We start from the raw sequence: 24,248 nt of genomic DNA on the forward strand, positions 1-24,248 counted from the left end.
ACATGCCTCTTCATAATTGTGCTACTCTGGTACAGTTTAAGACACTATTTACACAGAAGAAACATTAGAGAAATAAAAAACCTATATGGAAATCTTTTAAAAGTAGAGAAGCATTGTAAGCTGAGGATCACTTTTCTGCTAAACTTTACCTTCCCCATATTGTAATCTATGATTTTAAATGACTGCATCTATTTCTCCAAGAAAAACAAATATAACTCATGTCATAAGATACACTTACCTAATCACTCTGGAGGTTAATGATGGAAGTGGGGGTCATAGATCAGTCTCAACTAAAAAATCAGGTATTAAGAAATCAGTTCTTCCTTAGTTATCCAAAGAATACATTTTCAGGCATGAATTAAAGGCAATCCATTCTCTCTACCTCCCATTTCAAAGCAGTCTCCCGCCCTTCCAGAGAGAAACACAGCAGACACACATAAGAAATAGGCTTTGGACCTGTCTTCAGAATTCAAAGCAAGAAACAATGATGGTCCTGTAGAAATCCAGATCCCAGTAGCAGAATCATGTTGAACTTATTTTTAGCATTTTCCCAGATCCTTCTATGAAATTTCCTGGCTGATTACGCTTCTTCCACACATGAGTTCACTTACACAGTGTTTGCTACGGCAGTAGAGGTGATTTGGCTAGGCTCTGAGGATCACAAACAGCAAAAGCGCGCTGTAGCTTAAAGCCAACTCCGCTGGAAATACCATCAGCATCATCCACAGTATGTTGCTTGAATCCCCTCTTACACACCAGAATATACTAACTGTGGACGTGAAGGAAAGGAGCAACTTTAGCTGGGTGTCTGCATCACTGAAAGCAGTTTGCAGACTGCTGATTTGGAGCTCATTCTGCCGGCAGCCGGGAATTCCTCAGCACCACGGACAGCGCCAACAACTGGCTTCAGAGCCCAGCTCTGTTAAAATCCAGGAGCTGCTTCCTTAGACCCAGCTAGAGCGTTCTCTAAGCAGTCGCACTTTATACAAGGGAGGTATGCATTAGGATGGGTAAATACGTTCTACTACGTGTGGAATATTTATATGCGCTGCAATTGCAATATATATATATATATATATATATATATATATATATATATATATATATATATATAACATTGTCATTACACCTAATGTATTCTTGGATGAGCTGCAGAGATGAAAGTTCCAGAACACTCTTGCACTGAGATATAAGCCACCTGCAGTCTCTGATTATTATAAACATATAATGCATAATCATTGTAAAAAATATGTGGGAACGTTTCCTCCCGATTCTGTTTGACCCTTTGGATACAGAAAGACTTTCCCTGTGCTGCATGATTAAACTTCTGGTCTTCAGGCAGCTAGGATTTGATGGGGGGGGGAAGGTTCCCCTGCAGTTTGTTCTCTAACGTTCGAAATCAATCTCCTGTAATTCATCTAGTCTGTCATTAGGCGTCATTGTAAAGCTATTTCTTCCAATCCCCTGGCAAAGATACTAGTCTCCAAATTCTTATCAAAACTAGAAAGAAAAAAGACCCAGACACAAGCGAGCGGAAAGTTCTTTATTGGCAACAGTATAAATACTAAGATATCTCAGATAAAACACATCATGTTTTAAAGATGATTGTAAATGTTATCAGATGAGATATTTAATCAGACATTCACTAGCTTGAGACTACAGAAGGCATTTTCTACCCTTAAAAGGAATGGTCTCTGCAGTAGAATGTGTTGATGGTCAAGACCACGTTCGAACTGTGCCATCAGAGCCTCCAGAAAATAGACTCTCTCCATTGTGAGAAAATACAACTGTGTTAACCTCACTCTCCTGACCCATCAATTTGTAAATCTGCCCTGATTTAAGATCCAGCAAATGAATAACTCCACTGCCGCTTGCTTGTGCTAAAACTTGACCTGAGAGAGAGAAAAAGAAAAGAGGAATTTAGAATAAAAGCTTAATTTCAAAATCATTTAAAGGAAATGGAATATTTTGTTTTGATTTAATTTTTATTTATCAGGGTTTTTTATCTTTAAGTTATTGAAGTAATTCCCGTCTTAATAAAATATTTTGTCAAAATATGGATGTCGTATGAAATTATTAAAATAATTATTTTGAGTAAAATCTAATGATCAACTTTATATATAGAAATCATTAAATAGGTAATCTCAAATTACAGATTAATAACTGAGAAGATACATCTGAATGCAACTAGGCATTGACACTTTCTTTTTCAAATAAACTTTGGAAAAGTTCTAAAGCTGTGGTCCTAAAGTTCTAAAGTTTTAAAACTATGATAAAAGCTTTGGACTCTCAAGCATGAGGTTCCGAGTTCGATCCCCGAAAGCACATGTGCCAGAGTGATGGTTCTCTCTCTCCTCCTATCTTCCTCATAAATAAATAAAATCTTTTAAAAAAAAAGATTAAAAAAAAGTTCTCTAGCTTACAATTCCCAGAAATACTTATAATAAGAATGTATATGTACTATATGCATGCATATACAAATATATAATTGATGCTTTTTAATTTTCATAATATTATAATTATGATAGATTGTTTAGAATAATATATACTCATACTTAAAATTTCATACTTATTAGCTAAATAAAAATTTGAATTAAAGTGAAAAAAATAACAATTTTAAAAAATGTCCTAGGCATTTTTATTCTAAAATTCTGTTAAACTGGGGTTGTTTTTATTCATTTGAGAGTTAAATACAACACATCATAGTCAGTCTTATTTTATTTTTTGTATTATATATTTTTGAGTGAATAAGTTCCTTCAAAGTGAAAAAAACAAGTTGGCAATCCAATTCTAATATTTTTATTACATAAGTACATAAGTTTAAAATTGAACTGTTAGAGAATGTGCTAAGTACTAACTATATATAACATCAGTATATTGATTAGTATGCATATTATCATTTTAGTATAGATATTTAAAGTTCTTTAAACTCAACAGGTTAATACTCTGGTTCTCTTCAGATCACATGAATCTTTCACCTTTCACAGGCTAGATATTTGATTTTTGTACTGCATACTACTGATAGTAATATGATGATGAAGAAATAGGGGCAGAAAAGCTAAATAATAAGTAACTCAGGTAACTCATGAGATATAGAGGGAAGTACCATTTAATCATGAGCACTTTGAATCCAGACTTTTAGATACTTTTAGTACATGCAGCATAGAATTGTTATAAGTGATGTCTTGACAGATTTAACTATGTGACATACTGCAAAAATAGAATTTGTGTCTTTTATTTTAAAAAGTTCATCACCATCAAGTTTGTGAAATTGAAATTTAATCACAAATTATATACCAAATCATCATGAATCTCCCTAAAACAGAGAAAAGTTATAAAAGTAAAACTAACCATGATAAATATGGCCCATTTGCAAACCTTTATAAGTACTGGGCTTCTTCATCTAGAACAAAGCCTGACACAGCAAAGATCCCTAGGATGGATTAGAGTGTCCAAAGCAGCAGATGTGAATATTTATTATAAACCTTCTTCCACTAAGTCTTTGCTGACAGAGGCATTACATATGGATTTCACTTTCACTCTCACTGTATAGGCAATAGCTATTTGTGACTTTCCTAAGAATCAAATAAATAACTTTCTTTAGATAGTCACTGGAAAATAAGTATTTTTTATTTTTTAAATAAAACCAAATAGACTGAAAATTAATAAAGAAAAAGGATTAAATTCAAATCATTATTTATGTTGAAGTAAAATCTACAAAAATCACAATTGACAATATTTATGAAAGTTCTTGATGAAGTTTAACAGAAAAATGATAATACTGCAACCTAATGACAGGATTATATTACTTGGCCGTACCTTGCCTCAGGCGTTTCAAAAATTCATCCTTGATATAACAGTTTTGAGTCAGCAAGTTCTTAGTAAGTTTTTTCAGGTTTACTTGAACTCATTTTTAGAAGAAGAAACTGTATAACTAGTTTTTAGAAGGGATATAAATTTATAGTCATGCTAAACTTTATTTTAATTGTATTGGATTACTGCATGTCATATAGTATCTGACCTAAAAATGATTTAGCTGGGGATGGAGATATCTAACTCTTTCTCTGTTATATTTTTAAAATAACTTGCTTTTTTGTATTTAATTGTCATAGAGAGTCAGGTGGCAAGTTCAGAAAAGATGACTGATCTTTTAAAAAGTGGAATCTTTTCTTTTCATTCTTTGTTTCTAAGGGTGCTAAAATAGTTCACTTGGATAGTGTGTTACTTTGCCCCAAGCTTGTGTCTGATCCCCACTATATCCAAGAAAGGCTTCATATTGTGGGTTCTTTCATTCACTGCCTCTATGCAGAAAGCAACAACAAACAAAAAGTAGAGTATTTATAGACATGAGGGGCATTTTTCTAGAAATATTGCTGACTAGCAAAAAATTCACTTGTCATACCAGTGTCAGGGTCTAAATGAAAAACTTAGGGAGTCAGATGGCTGTGCACATCACTGTGCACTTGGATCTGGGCTCCAGCCCCTCATCCCTACTTGTAGGGGAGAAGCTTCAAAATAAGTAAAAAAGAGTAAGTAATGCATCTTTTAAAAAGAAAAAAAAGATTTCTTTATGGCATAACTTGGCAAATGGAATAAAATATGGAAGAAATAAAGTTTTAATGAGGACAAGAATGTATGTAAAACTTATAGTGTAATTAAAATGATAGTTACTTCTACTTTAAACATTATTTAATTGTTGCAATATAGTTCCTGAATAAGTAGATTGAGGGGTTACTTAGCATAGTATTTTACAAAAATGGTACTGCTAAATTAAGGACGCATACACTGTACAAACATCACTAAGATAGAAAAATAACAGTATGATTTAACATTAAGCCAATTTTTGAGTTATGAAGGTTTCTGAACATTATATTTTTTTCTTGAGTTAACCTTGATTAATAAAACTAAAAACTTTTGAAGTACAATTTTCTACCTCTTCAGAATGCGCTATTACACTTCACCCTACCATGAAAGTTCCAATGTCCCTGAACCCTGACACCTTCTCCATAACTTCAGTCTTAAGTCCAAAAATTTGTCGTTATTTGGCTTGGCTTATTCCCTGGCTGTTTCTTTGCCACCCATGACAGAAAATGTTCTGGTATTTTTCACTCTCTCCCATACTCCATACCCCCCACCCTTTTACGCTGTTGCTAGTGCTTCACTATTCCCGTTACAATTATGGCCATTTATTTACCTTTTTATGTTAGTCTTTTTAATATTCCTTGCATGTCCAGTTTAGCATCAATGAACTCCTTTAACTATTGTTTGTTTGAGAAACTTACCACTCCTTTAAGCCTGACTGGCAACTTAGTTGAATAGAATATTCTTGGGTGGAAATCTTTTCTATTCTAAACTTTTAAATACCTTTTATAAAGACTAGCAGAAAAAAATTCAAATAGAATTTAAATATTTGAGCATTTGTTATCAGGATATACACATTTTTCACAGAATGAGCAAATGCAATTTGGGGATAAGATTAATATAAATGTGTAGCTGCTATTTTGAATAAATAACCTAATATATATGAATAATAAGTGATTATGATGATTATGATTAGCTCTTCATTTACACAATCCTTGGAAACATAATGCTTATGATTTTTAATGTTTTATTCACTTATGAGAGAGAAAATCACATATGAATATACCACTTCCAAGATCATTTTATTCCTTATTTTTATGTACAAGATTTTGAAATGTTGGCTAAATTACTATTATTTTTTGTTGACATGATTTCTTTTTTTTAAATTTCTTTATTGGGGAATTAATGTTTTACATTTGACAGTAAATACAATAGTTTGCACATGCATAAAATTTCCCCGTTTTCCATATAAACAATATAACCCCCACTAGGTCCTCTGTCATCCTTTTTGGACCTGTATTCTCCCCCCACCCACCTCAGAGTCTTTCACTTTGGTGCACTACACAAACTACAGCTCAGGTTCTACTTGTGTTTTCTCTTCTGATCTTCTTTTTCAACTTCTGCCTGAGAGAGAAAGATCATCCAATATTCATCCTTCTGTGTCTGACTTATTTCACTTAACATGATTTTTTCAAGCTCTATCCAAGATTGGCTGAAAACGGGGAAGTCACCGTTTTTAATAGCTGAGTATTATTCCATTGTGTATATATACCACAACTTGCTCAGCCACTCATAGTTGACATGATTTCAATGAGGATAACACATGTTGCTATCCATTTCACCATACTGAATAAGTTAACTGACTGCTTTTTTTTTATTAAAAAACTCTAGATTTTGTCTACCCTGGAAATATTGCTGATCTATTGACTATAAGCCAACCAACTATTACAAATTAGTAGGTCTCTCAAATTTTAATTTTCTAACAAAGTTACAATTTTTGTTTTTTTAATCAGAGCACTGCTCAGCTCTGGCGACTGAACTTGGGACTTTGGAGCCTCAGACATGAGAGTTGCTTTGCATAACCATTATGCTATCTACCTCTGCCCATCTTTACATTTTTTTCTTTTTTTATTTATAAAAAGGAAACATTGACAAAACCATAGGATAAGAGGAGTACAACTCCACACAATTCCCAATCTTTACAATTTTTAAGATAATATAGTTCCTCCGTACATTGATTTTTTTTAAGAGGGACAAAATTATTTGAAATGTGGTCTTAGTAGAGGATTGGACAGTGGTACAAATGGCCTCGTGCACTCATTATCATTTGCAAGCACAAGAACCAGGGCTCAAGGCCCCAATTGTGGAATGGGTAAACTTCATGGGAGGTGGTCTCTCTCTCTTTCTGTATCAAGAAAAGAAGAGGGGAAAAACAATGGCCACCAGCAATGTAGTGAGTACACAGTGAAAGATGCCATAACTGTGAAATGCTCACCAATTTTCAAAAAAGTTATGAAAACAGAATTTTCCATTAATAAGTTTACATTAAGTACATATTACAGGAACTACATACTGCAGGAAGTGAGCCCAAGCAACAACTCTGGTGAAAAAGAAAAGTCATCTCATTAAAATTTGGTATAAAAAAACTCAAAATATTTTATTGTACTTATCAATTTAAGCATTATTAGCAAGATGATTCTTGGATAAATCAGTCTATGAAAATCTACTGACAAAATGTAAACAAATAAAATACTGGGCAATATATATATGTATTATTAATCTTAGGAAACAGGAAAGTTGCTTTGGCATTTTAATATAGTTTTTAGTACTGGAAGGCTAAAGGTATACTTGCTTATTTTTAAAAAGGTCTTAGTTTTTACATTTTTTACTGAATTAAAATAGCATTACTATATGTGTCTAAGTTGCATATCATTAAAAGTCAATTTATGTGCTCTATTTTCCCTAATCTTCTTTTTTAATGTTTTTTTTTAGAGTTTATTTATTATTGTATAGAGGCAGAGAGAAATTGAGAGGGGAAGATAGAGAGGGAGACAGAGAGACACCTGCAGCCCTGCTTCACCACTTGTGAAGATTTCCCCCTGCAGGTGGGGACCAAGGGCTTGAACCTGGATCCTTACACACTGTAATGTGCATGCTTAACCAAGTGCACCACCACTTGCCCCCCAACCTTCTAATTCATAAATTTGCTATTTTATCTAGGTTGCATCTTTTCATACATCACATCTGAGTGAAGTTATATTGTGTTAATCTTGCCCACTTTTCAACATAAAGACTTTAAAATTTACGCACAGATACAAAAACTGAGTTTTGAGATTATCCAACTATAAATTCCAATAGTTAGCATAAACTTTTCAATACTTACTTTCCTTCTCACCTAGAAATTTATCATGCTAGGTATTCTTCATGTTCCAATCAATTATTACAATATTTTTTTAACATAATCATGAAAGAACATCAAGTGCATCTTTGTTATAGCAAGAATTATAGTGCAATAAAAGCAAGAATGGAAAATGCCTTTCTGATATATTTTTTTAAAGGCATGGGTTAATAGTCTTTCTATTTATCTTTCAGGTCAGCTGGAGTGAGTTCACAGTAGCTACCACATATTGAGCATCTGAAACTATATGTGTTGACTTACATATTCTACCTCTTCTAGTCACGAATACCATTATTTGACTAGAGTAAAATAAGGCATTAAGAGTGAGTTTGAGGATGTCAGGGCAATCTGGCTGCAACATCTGTCACTCCATTGATCGCCAGGGCTGACTTGGCTGATCTGGCTGGCTAGGCGGGTGTCCCCTTCCTCCCTCACCGTTCCATGTGCGTCCCTCCCAAAGCTGCGAGCTTGGTCGAAGAGGATCGCCTTCCGCCTTCCCCCAATAGAGACCAGATCGAGGGTATAGGAGTAGCTGCGCTCCCCTGCTAGAACCTCCAAACAAGCTTTCAAGGAGTGAGTTTGAGATCCCTTACATCTTCTGTCTACATTTTGTTTTATCTATAACTATTTCATCATTTTCTAACAAAGTAACTGAGATGGATGTCTTGCCCAGATAAGAAAGGGATTTATGGCATTTGTAAAACCTGGTTAAAATCATTTGTGACCCTCAAATCCTTGTTCTTTTTCCTATTTTCTTCTGACACCATGTAATAGTCCTAGCATTTTAACTTTAATTGTATGATGTCTACACCCTAAAAAAAATTACATTTATTTACTTGATTACACTTACATAAGTCCTATGTTTGCCAGCAAATGACTTGCTATTAAAGACTGAAAATTATCTATACATATCACCTCCCTACTTTTGGATTGTTGATTTTGTTATTTTTCCTGATATAGCTTCCTTAGCTTTCTTATACTCCCTGACCCCATTATCTTCCATTAGGAACAGAGTAACTCATTTATTAAACCCAAGTTGGCATGAGATGTCTCAGGTGGCAGAGATTTTATTGTATTTTTCATTCAATTTGCACAACTATTAATTTTAATTTCCTCGAAATTGGTGTATTTTCCTTTGCTTACAATTTACCATGTAGTTGGAAATACTCAAAGGCAATTGCAACAGATTTTAATTTTATTATTTTCCAAGACTTTTCTAATCCCTTTAGGTACGTGATTTCCCCAACCCCCCCCCCCTTTTTTTTTTTCTTTACCAGAGCACTACTCAGCTCTGGCTTATGGTCATGTAGGGGGATGAACCTGAGACCTGAGAGCCTCAGGCATGAGAGTCTGTTTGCATCATCATTATACTATCTCCCTTGCCCCTAGATACATGATTTTCTTTTATCATCAAACAATCCTAGGGACAGGTGTCTGCACTATCCATCTTTGCAGCCATGTTTCCTACGTGACTGCCAAGCTCTGGCAATGTAGTGAGTACACAGTGAAACATGCTATAAGTGTGAAATGCTCACCAATGTTCAAGAAACTTATGAAAATGGAATATCTCATTAATAATTGTATATTAACTACATATTACAATGATACTACTTTGGGTGCATTAAATTAATTTATTTCCCACCACTTCAAAAATACAGCTACTAAAATTTGAAATACATACGTGGTTTGGATTATATTTCTGTGGACAGCGGCAGCACACAGACTACTTTAGAGAAGAGGAAATGAAGCTTAGAAAGATAAAAAGCAAGTTCTTCAAGGCCACATACCTTTTAAAGTAGTAAAGGCTAGATTTGAGACCTAGCTGACTCCAAAGCTCATGCTCTTATACCTACGTAATGCCCTAATACCTCCAGATTAATTTTTACTGATTGGTTCAATGTCATCTCTCCCACCATGATTAAGCTGCCTTTACTAAAATGCAACATGAGTCAGAGTAAACACCTCTTGGGTGTGCAGATCCAGTTTCCACCTGCATTCATGCTTGCTTTTAGGGATATTTTAAAATTAAATTTCCATTTAAGCACAAAATTTTTTTTTTAAAGATAATTTCTGTGTCTACCATAATGGCAGTTATTGACTCTTAGAGTCTTACTTTTATAATAGTTTCCTGAGACTAAATAAGGGACTTAGAAAAGCAGCTTTTATTCTTTTAGATATCAAAGAACTTGACTGCTGATCTCAGGATTTAACATTGACTTAGTATGCAATCTAAAGTATATGCTCCACATTTAAAGTATATGCTTTATGTTAAGATGTTATAAAATATATTGTTTAATTTGTACACTAGGGGAAATAGTCCAGAATATACTACCCTCCCAATGCTTATACTTTTAACACCAACATCCACTCACTTTCTCAGACAGTATACTTAAATACACTGAATATATTTTATCTAACTGTACACTGTAAATGAAACAGTTCTTGTTTTTGTTCTGAATACGAATAAAAGAAGACCTATCTAGAAATACTGGAGTAAGTTGCCAAGAGGACAATTTATATCCCCTGAAATTCTAAATAAATCATGACATGCATGAAACCTTTGTTAACTGTCAAATTTAAAGAAGATGCTGACCCAGGAATACCTTCCAGAGTGGTATATTCACTTATCAAAATGATCTTATTTTGTGATGGGCCCAGATTAAAGTTAATAGGTAGCAGAAGTTATGCAATTTACTAAATCATGTTGACAGAAGTCTTTGATTGTTATTAGAGGGGTCATTAACATTAGTCAATGTATCAAGAGTTAACAGTTGAGCTTTTTTGGAGATCTCCTCCATTGTTCTAATACAATACATCATCAATACATAGCATTGTACTATTAGCCAACATGGCTGTGGATATGTATACTGCTTAGGAAAAAGCTGGCTGGAGTTGGCTCAGAAGATGATACAGTGGGTAAAGCATTGGAGTCTCAATCATGAAAAATTGAGTCTGAGTCCCCCCACCCCCCAGTATCTTATATGCCAGAGTGATGCTCTGCTTTTCTTGCTCTCACTAACAAAGACGGATAGAATTATATTAATGAGGGTCACTGAATATTCAATCTATTGAAATTTAAACTTACTATAGTTTTGAATCTAGAAGACATCACTATTCTTATTATTACATATTGTTGATCATTGTTAAGGTATTTTTCAGCAATGTTACATATAAACAGCATATTAAGCTGTATAGTTCACTATTAGGTATCCCATCAAGAATAGCAGATTTTTTGATTAAATGCATGTATATGCATGAGTAGAGTTCTTTTCTAAGAAAACAACTCAAAACCTTTAAATTTATTAAAATAAGAAAGATGAATGTGATACATGACATTTCTTATTAAAACAGCTTCAGTAATTTCTCATGATTAATCATACTTTGATTAAATTTCAGGTAATGTGTTCCCCCAAAGAAACAAAACCACCCACTTTATATCTCAAATTATTCTCAGACACAGATCATAGGAAATTTATTTATCACAAATATACAAGAGTAGGGTCTAAAAAAGTTGTGTGCAATATATGAAATAACATATCAGAGAGAAGAGAGATTTTTTTGATCAGTAGGGAAATGATTTTTATACACATCAGAACCAATTTGAAGCAATTCTCTCGCTCAATATAGATAGACAGAAATGCTTCTCAGCATTTATTACCTGTGGAGAGCATTATTGATTAATGGTATTGATTTTTAGCATGCGTGTGGAGAGGCATCTGTTGTTTCTTTAAAAGATGCTTCAAAATGAAAAGTATCAAGAAACTATTTAAGTTTGGAGGATTTGCACTAACGGCTCAACCTGGATCATTACTTGGGTTTTCAAAAACACCATTGAAAGCGATGAGAAATTTGATTTAGTTTACCTTGCACCCTATTGCTGATCAATCCATTAAGAAAAAAAAAATAGAACTATGTAATTTAACTTGCCTAATGCTATGTACAATTTATAAACTTTTCAAGTAATTATTTTAAATGATGCCAGGGAATAAGCCCCAGACCCTTGCATATTGGCTTACTGAGCCCAATTTCTATTTCATATTTCTTAAAGACAGACACAAAGAAGAATAGAAGAAGAGACACTAGATCCATGGAGTTTCACTTTTTTTTTTCCCCTTATGGGACTCATGATAATCTCACGTGGTTCTGGGGATCCAACTCATCCACAGAAAGCTTGCATTCTACAGCTGAGTCACCACTGAGCCCCTTCAAGTAATTTTACTTTGTATATTCTTGCCAGTATTCTTATAAGTACTGCACTTAAAAAAAAAGAAACAAACAAACAAACACTTAATTTGTGTCAGAGCCTAAATAGTGGCTAAAACGCATTTTTAGCCTTTTTGGGTAAAAACTCACATCATGAAAATGACAGAGCAGATAAACTTAAATATCTTACTTTAGCACTTCAATCACACCTATATGTTTGTTTACCTTATCTAGATTAAGTACTGCATTTAAGGGATACAAAAAAACAGGTGGAAGATAAATCTACCTTTTGTTTAAACTTAGAATATTAAACAAGTAAATCTTGTCTCTACGGCATATGTTTATTCTACATAAACAGTTTCATATAAATATAGTGATTGTTTTTCTTTCACATAGAAAGTACATTTTGCTTAGGAAGGTGGTTGTTTGATAGTGTAGAAATTCTTAAACATAAGCAGGGAAATGAATTCAAAATATTTCCTTGTGAGAAGCAGAACTTCTGGTTTTCTCATATGTAGTTGTTTTCTTCTGTTATCACCAGGGTTTCAATGCTCTTGTTTTTCTTTCTCGGATATAAAGCTTCCCTCACTGTGCAATAGGGCTGGACTTGAACCTTGATTGAGGGCATAGCAAAGCAGGCATCTTCCTAGGTGAGCTATCACACAGGTCCACCATATGTAGTTTTTTTATTTTAATCACTTCCCCAATAGGGGAGGGGAGTTTGAAGGAATATCTTCTTGAACTGGTGCTTCCCTACATGAGCTATCACATGAACATCACAGAAATCCTTTGTGTCATGAACTGAGAGCCCTAAGTAGGTTCTAATTAATTTTGGAATCTATTTATATTATCAACAACCACCTGCTTTCATTAAGAACTTATAGACCTATTTCATATCTTGGTCTTCACCATCTATGCAGGTGATCAGTGTTGAAATAATATTTATTAAGCCCCCCCCCCCCCCCCATTCACCCAGGTCTGCAGCTCAGGAAGTATGTTGCTGATGTCAGTAAAACTGAGTTTGGGGTTAGTTGAGAAGACCACATCAGCCATGGTAATGGTGGTTCAGTGCAAAAAAATAATGTGATATATATATATATATATTTACTTGTTATTCATGAGCACAGAAAGAACACATAGGTTACTAACACCTTCTATCAAAAATTTAATTAAAAAACTAAGTTTTATCTTGTTATTAAGTCATAAAGCCACATTTAGTATTCCCCATTTTTACTAGTGAATTCATGACATTTGCCACATTTTAAAGTCTCTGAAAGTCAGAGTTCTAATAATCAGGGGTATTCTCTCTTCATGTACACCTGTGTTGGCATTTCCTTTATTATAAAAGAACCCCCACTCCTGACTTGAAGTTTTCTCTAGCAGTTTCTGTTAGTGTTGAAGTGGTGAATTATTCATAATTATACCCCTAACATTAGAACATTATTCTTTCCTATTATTCAAAGGCAGCAGCATCTGTGTGGCAAAAGCGGTTAAGTTATAAACAGCACCACTATACCTACCACCTAATTAATAGTGTCTTCTAAACTATTTGAGATCATTAATAATAAAAGATTAAAAACACTAATGTCCATTTATAGTATCTATTTTTTCCTGAGGATCTTTATTACATAATCCTTATAATCACACATGAAAAAATATTTTCATTTTACAGATGAAGATTTTGAATCATAGAACAGTTACATAACTTCAAGATAACAGAACTACTATTAGAGCAAGAATGTCAGCCTCAGATTTTCCATAAACATTTTTCTATTCTATAGCTGGGGAGAAAGGAAAGTAGATATGCCAGAAAGTTAAACTAATTTAGCTGCTATATGAAGTGGTAAATAAATTTATATTAACTCATAATTCAATGAAGGCATCTTTATGGAAATAGAAAGTAAGATTCTAGTTAGTATACTGTGTTCTGATGACTTGGCTTTATATCCCACAGAGCATTTAAAGCAACATGTGATTGATTTATTTTCACTATCTCTAGTGCTTTTTCAGTTTTACTCTTTGCTTGAGACAGAGATAGAGAGTGAAATACACTACATCACCAGAGTTTCCTTCAGGGCAGTGAAGCAATGTGCTATCCAAATGAGCAATTTTGCTGGTCCCCTCTTACTCTCTTGATCTGCCATTCCTCTTATATAGAATGGTATTTTGCAAAAAGCTTGAGCAGAGAATTTGAGATTAAAAAATACCTGGAGTTTATAACATGTGACACAAATGATTTGGACATGATCAGATGTCACTGACAGACTTGGCATTATTGAAATTACATATTAATTTTGTTTAAATATATTAGCTGCTAGAGCATTTTCAGTTGCAAGTGAAAGAACAATAAGTGGCAAAGAGAAAATAGCTTGAGAATACGCATATATCTGTATATTTATATATGCATATAAGTATACATCGACATACTTATCTATGGGGCTGGGTGCCAGCACTATAAATCCACCGCTCCTGTAAGGTTTCTTTTCTTTTTTTTTTTCTTTTCTCGAAAGGACAGTGAGAAATTGAGAGGGCAAGGGGAGATAGAGAGGGAGAGAGATAGATACCTATAGACCTGCTTCACCTTTTCTGAAGTGTCCCTGCTGCAGGTGGTGGAGTAGGAGGCTCAAGCCCAGGTCCTTGAGTGGGTCCTTGCACATAGTACTATATGCACTTAACTGGGTGTGCCACTGCCCATACCCTTAAGAATATATTTATGGTATAGAAACACCAGCTGAGTGACTCCATAGATAGTTGAACTGGAGGTTGGAATAATGTTATAAAAAGTACTGTCATTCATATTTCTTTGCTCTTCCTTCTGCAGTGTGAATTTACTTCTGTAGAGGTTCTTTATACTCAAAAGTTTTTGTAGGTTCAGGTTCATAGTCTCCTCATTTCCAGTTCTTTGGAAAGAGTACTAGTGTCCAGTAATTTCACATTGGGATAAAAAAATCATTGACGAGTTTGAATCTTGTTCTTATCTGAAAGAGAGAGAAAGAGAGAGACAGAGAGAGAGACAGAGAGAGAGACAGAGAGAGACAGAGAGAGAGACAGAGACACTAAAACAGTCCTATGTAGTAGGTCTTGGTGTCAAACATGAATTATATGCATGAGAAAGTAGGAACACTAAGTTTTGCCATTCCCTTGAATTAATCATTATGGCTGATAGGTCAAAGAACATAAGAGACAACAAAAGTGCCCCAAGCACAACTGTGCATAAGAAATAACACAAAGGCAAACAAAATACTGTTGTATAATAGGAATGGACAACTGACACGTGAAAAAGAAAATACTTTAGGGGCCACGCATTGTCGCACCTGGTTGAGTGCACACATTATCATGTGCGAGGGTTCTTGGTCAACCCCCCCCAATTGCTGAGGGGAAGCTTTATGAGCAGTGTTGAAGCAGTGCTGCCAGTCTCTCTCTCTCTCTCCCTTTGTCCTATCAAATTAAAATAAATCTCTTAAATTAGCTTTAAAATGCTGCACATGGTCATTTTAGATGTGCAGAAATGGACTCAATTTTTCTTTAGAGAAGAAAATAAAAACCATGTCACATTCTAGATCACTGAGAATGCACTTACACTATCCTTTCAATTGGCATTGCATCTTATCCTACACTCTTCATTCTAACTCCCGTGAAAATAAACTGATTCTTGCTTTACTGTGGTATCAGTAGTTATTCTGTCAAATAGATAACCTGTGCTTGGGGTCACTTGATTAACAATGAGGGTATACTGTGAAGAAAAGCACTGTGGCAAATTGCAAGTAGAGAGGAGTGAAGTGGGAATTACAGTTGTCAAGTAAGAAGAAAAACAACAACTAAACATAAATGTGACAAGTGATCTATGTAGCATTCCACAAAGACTGGTCTCTTTGTCTCTTCTGCATTAACTACATCTGATGATTCCTAATATCTGAGTGGCATGGATGTACTAGCTTATGAAACCCTCAAATACCACCAGAAATTAATTAAATTCATTTTGATGTCCTTTAAATTAGAGACTAAAATACTATATTTTCTAAACTCAGAAACATCATGGTTTTTACAACGTTTCTAATATTGTTGGTATTTTTAGAAAAAATAAATACAATTCTAATAAAACTTTTAAAAGACACTTGTCTAGGTTTATATATAGGTTAAATTTAAATGACAATTTTGCTTAAGTTCAAAAGCTCTTGATGTAGTTTTAAAGAATTCTTCGTGCTAAAATCAGTTTGTATATTCTAAAATAGGCCATATAATTCATTAGATATAAATTTAAAAATACACACAACAATATGGATAACAGTCATTCTGAGAAATCATTATCTTGATAAATTATACAATTTATTTCTATACCAATTGTTAAAAGTTAAAAGCTACTTTGGGGATAGTGATTTACTTTAAAGTACATGACAATTAAACAGGGAACTATTAAAACAAAATGAAGTCTGAACAAGTTTTGAGCATGGATAAAAGCTATATGGGCTAATTATAACATTTTTCTTTGGATAGAAACAAGAACTGAGAAGGAAAGGAGAGACAGAATGGGAGAGAAATGATTTGAGACACCTACAGCACTGCTTCGCCACTCATAAAGTTTCCCTCCTGCAGGTTAGGAGCAGAGACTTGAACCTGGGTCCTTGCACATGGTAACCCCATAGACATTAGGTTACTTCCAAGTTTGACAGCTATTATGAATTGTGCTGATATGAAAAAATGTCCATAGGTTTTTGTATATGTGTTTTTGTTTCTTTTAGATAAATCCCCAATAGAGAAATTGCTGGATCATTGGGTACATATATCCATTTCTAATGTTCAGAAAATGCTCCAGACCGTTTTCCACAGGGTTGGGTAATTTACACTCCAACCAGCAGTATAGAAAGGTTTTATGGCTGAGAATCAAGTTTTAATCCTTGGCAATACATATGCCAGAGCTGAGTAATGCTCTGGTGTCTCTCTTCAGGAGACAAAAAAAAAAAAAGAAAGAAAGAAAGAAAGAAAGAAAGAAAGAAAGAAAGAAAGAAAACTTAAAAGTAGAACTAATATATGAATGACAATTCTGCTTCTATGTATTTATCAAAAGAAGGAAAGTTATATGCACATATATTTTTAAATAATTTTTAAAAATATTTTATTTACTTATTGTTACATGGAGACAAAGGAATTGAGAGGGGGGGAGATGTGGAGGGAAAGAGACAGAGAGACACCTGCAGTCCTGCTTCTCCACTTGTGTAGAAGACTCCCTGCAGGTACCAGGAGCTTGAACCTGGGTTCTTGCACACTGTAATGTGTGCGCTTAACCAGATGTGCCACCACTGGGCCCCAGCACACACATATATTCACTGCATTACTATTTATAATAGTCAAGATGTAGAAACTTTTAAATTATCCATTAGCAAATGAATGAGTAAGAAAATGTATACATTTTGTATATGTATAATGCATAGGTTTTCATATAATATGCATATTTTATTACACATAAGATATAATATTATTAAGCAATAAAAATAATGAAGTCTTGACCAGGGGTGTGGATCGACCTTCCAATGCCCATGTCCAGTGGAGAAGCAATTACAGAAGCCAGAACTCCTACCTTCTGCACCCCCAAAACAATTTTGATTCATACTCCCAGTGGGGGAGAAGTCATAGGAAGAAGAGGATAAGAGGCCTCTGAACTCCAGCTCAGGAAAAGCGGAGGGACATTTGGATGTAGTAGTAGGGTTCTGTGTGGCTTGAAGGGGAAGAGAGGACTGGACCTGGAAGTAAAAAGGGGGGTAATTATGTACTAATGTAGAGATGACAGTTAACCCATATCGGTCACCTTGGGTGAACTGTGTTAGCTTGCAATGGAGGGACTGGGAATCAGAATACTGGTGGTGGGAATGAAATGAAATTATACACCTGTTGACATGTAATTTTGTAAATCAATATTCAATCACTAAGAAAATTTAAAGAGAGAGAGAAATAAAAGATGAAAATAAAAGAACGAAGCTTTGACATTTTTAGCAACATGGATGGACCTGGAGGGCAATGTGATAAATAAAATAAAGCAGAGTAAATAAGGAAGGCAGCTATCATATGATCTCACTTATGTAGGCTCTAATTGTTTGGCATTATCTTTTATTGGATACAGAGAGCCAGAAATTGAGAGGAAGAGGGTAATAGAGAGGGAGACAGGGAGACACTTGCAGCACTTCTTTATCACTCAAAAAGCCTTCCCCCTGCAGGTGGAGACGGGGGTCTCAAACCTAGGGCCTTGTGCATTGTAACATGTGCAGACAACCAGGTGCGGCACCACCCAGCCCCAAGAATCTAAAGCAAATCCAAATATATAGACAAAGAGAACATGTTGGTGTTTGCAGGACATGAAAAGGGTGACAGGCCAAATTAATTAGAAAACACAAACTTACAGGAATAAGCTTAAGAAAATCTGGAGATGTAATGTACAACATGTAACTATAGCTAGAAACTGTATTGTTAAGTTTGGAAAAATACCTCACTTGACTAATGCACTGCTTTGCCATGTGCTTGACTCAGGTTTGAACCTGGCCTCCACTACATTAAAGGAAGCTTTGCTGTTATAGCTTTTTTCCCTATCTCTGCCTATATACATACATAAATATATATGTATACACACACACACATATATATATATACATATATACTGTATTTCATAATTATAAGTTGCTAAGCAGTAAGATATGAGTACTGATCATGAGAAATGAGAACTATAATGATATAAGGTGAGCAATTTTTTTCTCTTTTATTACTATGTTGAAGGATTACAGTATAGTCTGACACATAGGCACAACCTCTCATCTCTCCTTGATTTGTTCCTAGGAGACATAACAAGATTCCAATGTTCCTTCATCCTGTCCCTTTATATCCTTCCCCAGAATTCTTTGCTTTGGTACACTACACAATACCCAGTCCAAGTTTCACAATATCCTGCCATACTGTTTTTTATTCTTAAATTCTACTTGTAAGAGAGATCCTTAGATGTTGGACTTTCTCTTTCTGGCTTGCTTCACTCAATATGATGTCTTCAAGTTTTAACCATGATATTGCAAAGGAAATGACCTTATCATTTTTTTTTTTCCTCCAGGGTTATTGCTGGGCTCGGTGCCTGCACCATGAATCCACCGCTACTGGAGGCCATTTCCCCCCCTTTTGTTGCCCTTGCTGTTGTAGCCTCGTTGTGGTTATTATTATTGCCATTGTTGATGTTGTTCGTTGTTGGATAGGACAGAGAGAAATGGAGAGAGGAGGGGAAGACAGAGAGGGGGAGAGAAAGACAGACACCTGCAGACCTGCTTCACCGCCTGTGAAGCGACTCCCTGCAGGTGGGGAGCCGGGGGCTCGAACCAGGATCCTTACACCGGTCCTTGCGCTTTGCGCCACATGCGCTTAACCCACTGCGCCACCGCCCGACCCAGAACTTATCATTTTTAACGGCTGCACAGTGAGGTGAGCAATGCCAAGTAAAGTTAATGTGTAATTTCACAATCTATATCAAATTATTGTGTTGAATACCTTAAACTCACACAGTACTGGTGTATTAATTTTATATTTTACTATCAGTAGTGAAGAAAACCTAAATTTAAGTAGATAACAACTGGGTTCAAATATAATGGCAAGTGGGTTCAGTGTTTCCATTCATAACAGTATGCACTTAACCTGTTTAATCACAGATTGGTTGTTTTTTCTGCCATTCCCTAGTCAGGGCATTAGTCTGGACTGTAGCAGAATTTACACGGAATTTTGAAGTGACTGGGAAATGACTTATTTTTCTGGAGTACATCTCAAATGAACCTTAGAATTCAAATTCTATAGTTGTCAGTATCCTCTACAAGTTTCACAAAAACCTAGATCTATTTTCACAGATATCTAATCAAGGGACCTTTTTTAACTGACTTATCTATGCCTCAGAATTATCTCTGGTCTTCATTCTGCACTTGCTTTAAACCTTGTTTCTCCTGGAGCATTCCTTATCTATGCCTTTGAGTTTTATGCCAAGTCTCTCATAGACTAGCAGCTCAATGTTGGACCATGGTTTTGAGTCTGATCTGATTCTCCACTGGAACTGAGATTCTGGTAATTTTTCCTTGGAGCTGCATATGTCATCCAGTTGGGCATTAATACTATGACCAACACTGTCCACTAAAACTAACACCGTAATCCCTGACGACCTGAATTTACCATTTTCCTGAGGAGGGAGAGGATGACAGTCAGTCTTCAACTCTCATTCTAATGGAATTATATTGGATTGTCACTGATCCTTCAAATTATTCTTAGTGATATTTAATTCGGAATGTGACTGCTTTTTAACCAATTTATGCACAAAGTGAGACAGAGATCAAATAAGAGCTGTGTGGTGTGGAAGAACAGTCACTTGTTTGGCTGTCCAGGAAGCCAAGTCTAATTTTAGCCTTGAGAGAATTTGAAATCATTATAATTACATGTGTATTAAAGCCCACAACTGAAAGGAACTTTTTTTTTTTTTACAGCATACCCATTAATTTAGCATCAATTCACAACTGGCAGTTCATCCTCCCAAATGCTATACCAATAGAGAGCTAGAGTAAAATATTTCTGGAGGGCTACAGATTCCCTTGAAAGTAGGTCATTGCTGGAGATGTGATATAGCCCCTATGATTGATTTCATTGTCTACAGAAATGTTAGAAGTATACAATGTATATACATTTGTGGAAATAAATGGTTTCATCCATTTGTGCTAGCAAAGAATGGGTTCATTGGTTTACCATGATTGCTGATTAACATTGCCTACACATACATACTACTGGGTTTCAGTACAATTACTGGGTAATAACCAACACTGAATTTGGACTCTAAGGTTAATTTTAAGTGCACTCCAGAAAAAAATAGACAATAATTTCCTAGCTACTTCAAAATTCTACGTCAGTTCTGCTTCAGTCCAGACTAATGCCCTGACTAGAGAATGTCAGCAATACAATGGTTTGAGGGATCTTGATAAAACACTTGGGGAAAAAAAAATGACTGGCATTTCTGTTTCCTACCCTGGCAAAGTACTAAAAGGGACTTTTGTTCAGTTTAGTAAAAAAAGATTGAAAAAAGGCTTTGGAATTTCCAGTAAGAAATGAAAGTGAGGACTATTAACATAGGCATGTTATTGTCAACTGTGGCATCTCTGTTAAGCTTGTTCTCTTACCTAAACACTCCTATTACTGTCATCTCTCAGGTTTGTCATACCTACCACCCTGGCAGTACAAACATTCCGCTTTAAAATCTGTCAAAGAGGCCAGGAGATTTCCTACATCTTCTGACACATGCTGCTCTTTAATATCAGCCTGTCAGAACACCTAAGAGAAAGGCGTTTGCTTTCATGCTTGGAGCTGAGTCTGGGACTACCATCACACACATTGTAATCATTAACCTTATACTACAATGAAATTCTGCCTTTTGGATTCTCTTGCTGGAAGGTGCTGTTGGCAAAATATAATCTATCATGTGAGTTGGATTGTACATATTTTGGTGGAACTAGTTACTTAATTTTTTTCTGGTGTGAATCTGTTTTAATTTGTTTTTATGATCAACTTGTTTTGAAATGTATATTGGAATTTTCCTCTTCTACAATCTGTACCAGTACAGAAGTTCAGGGAAATGTTTTTGGCTTGACTCATATTAATTATATTCTATTTTTGTGGCATATATATGCTTCTGCTTTCATTTTAACTTTATCCTATTTAAAAAGGAGTGTTCCCACTGGTTTCCAAATGTGATTGATTTAAGTAATTTCTAGGTGACATACTGTGCAATCTTTTATTTATCAAAAATGATTTTTCCAGCATCCCATAGAAAGGTCACCGAGCTTTTCTGTTCTCTCTTCTTATCTGGTTCTCTTGTGACATGTATTTATGGAAGCCTGTCGAGCAGTTTATTAAAATGAAGTTTGTTCTAATAAAAAATGAATGTGTATAATTTTGTAACAAATACAATAACGTTCTAAAACCAGTATATTGGTATATTCATGTTGTCACCTTGGGAGGAAGTGGACTTACACCAAAGACATTGGTAGAACCTCTTCTTTAGACTGCTTCAGGGACATGTGCTCTTACTCCCTATTTAGTAAAGTTTATTTTAGCAGCTGAAACTAAAAAGTCATATATTATCACTGCAATAATGAGTATCTATAATGTGATGTGAGGTAGTCTGAGAAACCATCGAACACATATTAAAAAAAAATTGGCAGAACACTTCCTGTCCTATGCTTCAGAAATGTCTTTGAAGACTCAAGTCCAATAGCAAAGAAAGTAAAAATAAAAAGCCAATGGGACTACATCAAACTGAGAAGCTTCAGTACAACAAAAGAAATTATTAGCAAAAACAGAAAGACACTTCTCAGATGGGAAAATATCTTTATATTTTTTGGTTATTAGCCTTTTATGTGATGCAAAGAACTCATGAAATCAGCAACACCACCACTACCACCAATAAAAAAAAATGGGGAGAGGAGATAGATAAAATCTTTACCAAAGAAGAAATCTAAAGAATCAACAGACATTTGAAAAATATTCCAAGTCACTGAGTATCGGAACACTAGACATGGACCTGCCATATGACCCATTAATTTCCTCTGGGGGATTTATTTAAGGAAAGAAAAGCACATATCTAAATAAATCTATGTACATGTATACTTATAACAGCACAACTTATAATAGCACAAACTTTAGAAGCAATTCGGATTCCCAAGGATAGGTGAGTGGCTAAGAAAGTTGTGAACACACACACACACACACACACACACACACACACACACACACACACACACACACACACACACACACGAATACTACTCAGCTGTTAAAAATGATGAAGTATAGAGCCTATATTTCCCCCAGTCCTGGGACCTTAGGGTGGGGCTGACTTTCCTGCATGCTTCTCTCAATTCAAATCAAATAATATTGTATCCGTGGATCGCAACCCAGTCAATGCAACAAGTGCCACCCCAACATGCTTCACTTCAGACTGTGTCCAGAGACTTCAGGTGTGGAATGACAACCCTTCAGCTTCATCACTAGGGTGAGACTTTTCCTTTCATAGTATTCTCTAATTCCATGCCAGGTGTTCCATTTTCCAATAAAGTACCCAAACCTAGATATAGTCCAGGTCCCCTGAGATAGAGCATATGTTCACACGTGCCCCATAAACTAGGGAAAAATATATACCTGAAAGCAGAAGTACACAAGAGTATGCAGGGAATACCCCCCAACACTTCATCTGCACTATTCCAGCCTTTAGGTCCATAATTGTTCAACCATTTGTTTGGCTTTGTATGTTAACTCTCTTTTCAGCCACCAGGTTCAGGATGCCAGCATGATGCCTACCAGACTTCCCTGGACAGATGACCCCACCAATATGTACTGGAACTCCGCCTCCCCAGAGACCCACCCTACTAGGGAAAGAGAGAGGCAGACTGGGAGTATGGATCAACCAGTCAACGCCCATGTTCAGCAGGGAAGCAATTACAGAAGCCAGACCTTCCACCTTCTGCACCTACAATGACCCTGGGTCCATACTCCCAGAGGGATAGAGAATAGGAAAGGTATCAGGGGAGGGGATGGGATATGGAGATTGGGTGGTGGGAACTGTGTAGAATTGTACCCCTCTTATCCTATGGTTTTGTTAATATCTCCTTTCTTAAATAAATAAAAAATAAAAATTAAAAATTAAAAAATGATGAAGTAGTTTTCTTTCTTTCTTTCTTTCTTTCTTCTTTTTTTTTTTTTGTTTTGTTCCTTCAGGGTTATCACTGGGGCTCAGGGTTTGGGGCTCGGCACTATGGATCCACTGCTTGTGGTGCTCTACCCTCAGCCCTGTCTGAAGTAGCTTTCTTTGCCTCATCTTTGATGGAACTTGAAGACATGATATGAATTAAAATAAGCCCCAAAGAGAAGGTCAAATACTGGATGATCTAGGGGGCTGGTCTGTGGTTCACATGGCTGAGCATACATATTACCATTCTCAAGGACTGGAGTTCAAGCCCCTACTCCCCAACTGCAAGGGGTAAGCTTCATGAACTGTGAAGCAGATTGACAGGTGTCTCTCTTTTCCTTTCCCTAATTCTCCCTCCCCTCCAAATTTCTCTATGTCCTATCAAAGAAAATAAAAAGAAGAATGAAAAAAAAATTCTGCCAGGAGCAATGGATTCATATTGCTGGCACTGAGACCCATCAACTGGTGGCAAAAAAAAAAAAAACATATGGGATAATATTATTTATAGGTGCAGCTTAAGGACAAAAAGAAAACTTGGACTGGGCATGA

The 24,248-nt window shown here is 35.4% G+C and overlaps 1 protein-coding gene and 1 long non-coding RNA gene across 5 annotated transcripts in view; one reads left to right on the forward strand and one right to left on the reverse strand.

Annotated features, from left to right (window-relative positions):
- LOC132539393 (uncharacterized) overlaps positions 1-24,248 on the forward strand; it is a 299,247-nt gene that overhangs the window by 232,213 nt on the left and 42,786 nt on the right. The window lies entirely within an intron of this gene.
- Positions 1,526-24,248, reverse strand: part of SPAG16 (sperm associated antigen 16) — a 1,038,313-nt gene continuing 1,015,590 nt past the window's right edge. For all 4 annotated transcript variants that reach the window (XM_060193955.1, XM_060193956.1, XM_060193954.1 and 1 more), the window contains one exon: positions 1,526-1,892. In XM_060193955.1, the coding sequence (XP_060049938.1) occupies positions 1,717-1,892 (176 nt within the window). In that variant the 3' untranslated portion in view covers positions 1,526-1,716. The remainder of the gene's footprint in view (positions 1,893-24,248) is intronic.

Source organism: Erinaceus europaeus, chromosome 7 (assembly GCF_950295315.1).
Source record: "Erinaceus europaeus chromosome 7, mEriEur2.1, whole genome shotgun sequence".
Taxonomy (NCBI): domain Eukaryota; kingdom Metazoa; phylum Chordata; class Mammalia; order Eulipotyphla; family Erinaceidae; genus Erinaceus; species Erinaceus europaeus.